This window comes from Leptinotarsa decemlineata, unplaced genomic scaffold, assembly GCF_025532065.1.
Source record: "Leptinotarsa decemlineata unplaced genomic scaffold, Ldec_3_MD MMD2_P_RNA_scaffold_12, whole genome shotgun sequence".
Taxonomy (NCBI): Eukaryota; Metazoa; Arthropoda; class Insecta; order Coleoptera; family Chrysomelidae; genus Leptinotarsa; species Leptinotarsa decemlineata.
The window spans coordinates 3,835,528-3,837,989 of record NW_027412526.1 but is presented as its reverse complement, the minus strand read 5'-3'; the positions used below and the strand labels follow the sequence as shown (position 1 = coordinate 3,837,989).

General features: G+C 37.0%; 1 protein-coding gene across 1 annotated transcript; it reads left to right on the top strand.

The window, feature by feature from the left end:
• Positions 1-431: 431 nt before the first annotated feature.
• PIG-V (Phosphatidylinositol glycan anchor biosynthesis class V) lies at positions 432-2,092 on the top strand. Its single transcript, XM_023160816.2, has one exon. The coding sequence runs from the start codon at positions 672-674 to the stop codon at positions 2,064-2,066; it is 1,395 nt and encodes a 464-aa protein (XP_023016584.2). The 5' UTR covers positions 432-671; the 3' UTR covers positions 2,067-2,092.
• The last annotated feature ends 370 nt before the right edge of the window (positions 2,093-2,462 follow it).

Genomic DNA, 2,462 nt, shown 5'->3' with positions numbered 1-2,462 from the left:
ATAAATTTTCATGTTAATTTCCTAAACTTATTCAACTGAGAATATTAAACATTGGTTTTTACTAGTACAATGCACAAAACTGAAACCCAGGTATATAGGACCGGCTATCATTGTTCAATGTTTTTACTGTCTGCCACAGAAAAGTAATGATATTCATTGTTCGTTTGTAACGAGTTAATTATGAGAACTGAAATAATTTACTTCTCCTTCTCTGTCTGGAAACTGTTGAATTCGATTAGTTGAAAAAAATTAAAAATCGGTTGAGTTGTTTATTAAAATCATTAATTTGAAACTAGGATAACATTCAAATTTACCTTACTGTAATAAAAAATCACGGACCATCATGGACAAAAGTAGTATTCCTTTGCCTATACGGAACATACTTTTTCTCATTTGAAGTTTTATGTTATAGAGAGCTTTTGTGTTCCGTGTCAAAAAAGATCAATTTGTTTTCGTGTTATCACCATCGACATAACCTCGAATTTCAACTATTGATGCATTTATGGTCAAAACTCTAAACCAATTATGAAAACAATACTGTTAGTATATCACTCGCTGGTTGTTAACAGCACGTTACGTTTCTCAGATTATAGTATTGTTTCCTAAAAATGTGAACACCTCTTGAAAAGTGGACAAAAATTCTATCACTGTTTGCCACATAGACGTGAGATATGACCAACAAAAGGAATATCATCAAGTTAGCACTGAATAGCAGGATACTTTTGATAGTTATTCAGTATTTTAGCAACATTGTACTGCCTGATCACAATGCAGATGCTTTTCGATATGTAAAAACTAAAAATACAGAAGAAAATTTCCTCGATACAGCTATACAGTACACTTTAGGAGGATTCGTGCGATGGGATGCCCACTATTTCATGCAAATTGCGAAACACGGATACGTTTATGAGAACAGTTTGGCTTTCTTTCCATTGCTTCCAATCACCGTTAGAGTTATCGGTTATGGGGTACACTATTTTCTTCCATTCTTAAGCATAGACAGTGTGCTATTACTAGTTTTCATCTACCTCAATATTGGTGTGTTTGTGCTCTCTGCCATTACTCTGTATAAAATTACCGTGTTAGTTTTTGATGAGACGGTGGCATTTAAAACAGTAGTGCTCTTTTGTTTCAACCCAGCATCGGTCTTTTTCATTGCCCCATACACCGAATGTCTATTTAGCTATCTCACGTTCCAGTCGATACTAGGTTGTTTGTTGCTGATGAAAAAGTACTCTGCCAAAGACAGTAGGTTCCACTACAGCGACACTTTCTGCTTGATTCCCATTAGTCTCAGCACCGTTGTACGTTCCAACGGAATCTTGAATATTTGCTTTTTTACCTATACTTGGGTGTGCATTTTCAGAAAATACGTTCCGCGTACAAACATTGTTCAGAAACTTAGATACTTGTTAAACCAATCCCTTGCAATTGGCGTTTCTTCAGCTATTTGCCTGCTGTTGTTCGTCCTGTTTCAAATATATTGTTTTGATGCTTTCTGCACTGATTACCGAGCCGATTTGCCACAGGAAGTCATCGATAAAGCTGTGAAATACAAGTTCGTGCTGCCAGGTGAGGTGTCAAAGCACCGCCAGAGCTGGTGCTTCCAGTACCCGCCTTTAGCCTACTCTTATGTGCAGGACCATTACTGGAAGGTGGGATTTCTGAGATATTACGAACTGAAGCAGCTACCAAACTTTTTTTTGGCAGCTCCAATACTCTACATTGTCATCAAAAACTGTGCAGCGCATGTGAGAAATGTTACGACTAGAAATATTGCGAACTTATTCAGCCTCGATGAAATATTTGTAAGGATGGATTTTGAAAAGAAAATTCTTCACAGAGGGCTGAATGTTTTTGTTGTACACGCCCTGTTTCTGTCCTTGTTCGCGCTGCTGTTCATCCATGTCCAAGTAGCAACGAGGATGCTGTGTTCAGCTTCTCCGATCTTTTACTGGTACTGCGTCAAGTATTTGAAAGACCACCAAAGGATCATCAAGATATATTTCGCTGGCTATTTCATACTCGGCACTATTTTTTTCTGTAACTTTTTACCTTGGACGTAATCAGAAAATTAAATAGTTAAGAGCAACAGTTTGTTTTTATTAGTCGATAACATAGTAAATACAAAAAAGGCCCTCTCTCTCTCAACTTTTGAGCGAGACAAGACAAAGTCTCTCTCTCTAAGTTTCTTGGCCTTTGCTTCCGTATGCAATTCTAAGTGAAAAAGCTCAATTTTGAGTCCTTTTCATTAAGAAAAACCATAGCTTAGGATCTCTCTCAGCTGAAAGGGCATACTTTGGTAGCTTTCTCAATTATCTATCCAACACTGGGTTATTTTCGGATAGCAGGCTAGTTGCTTTTGTGTCATATTCTTTGTGAGAATGTGAAAAAGATATGCACCATTCAATTCAGACAACAATGAATGTATCAAGATGGAGTAGTAGAAAACCAAAAACTTT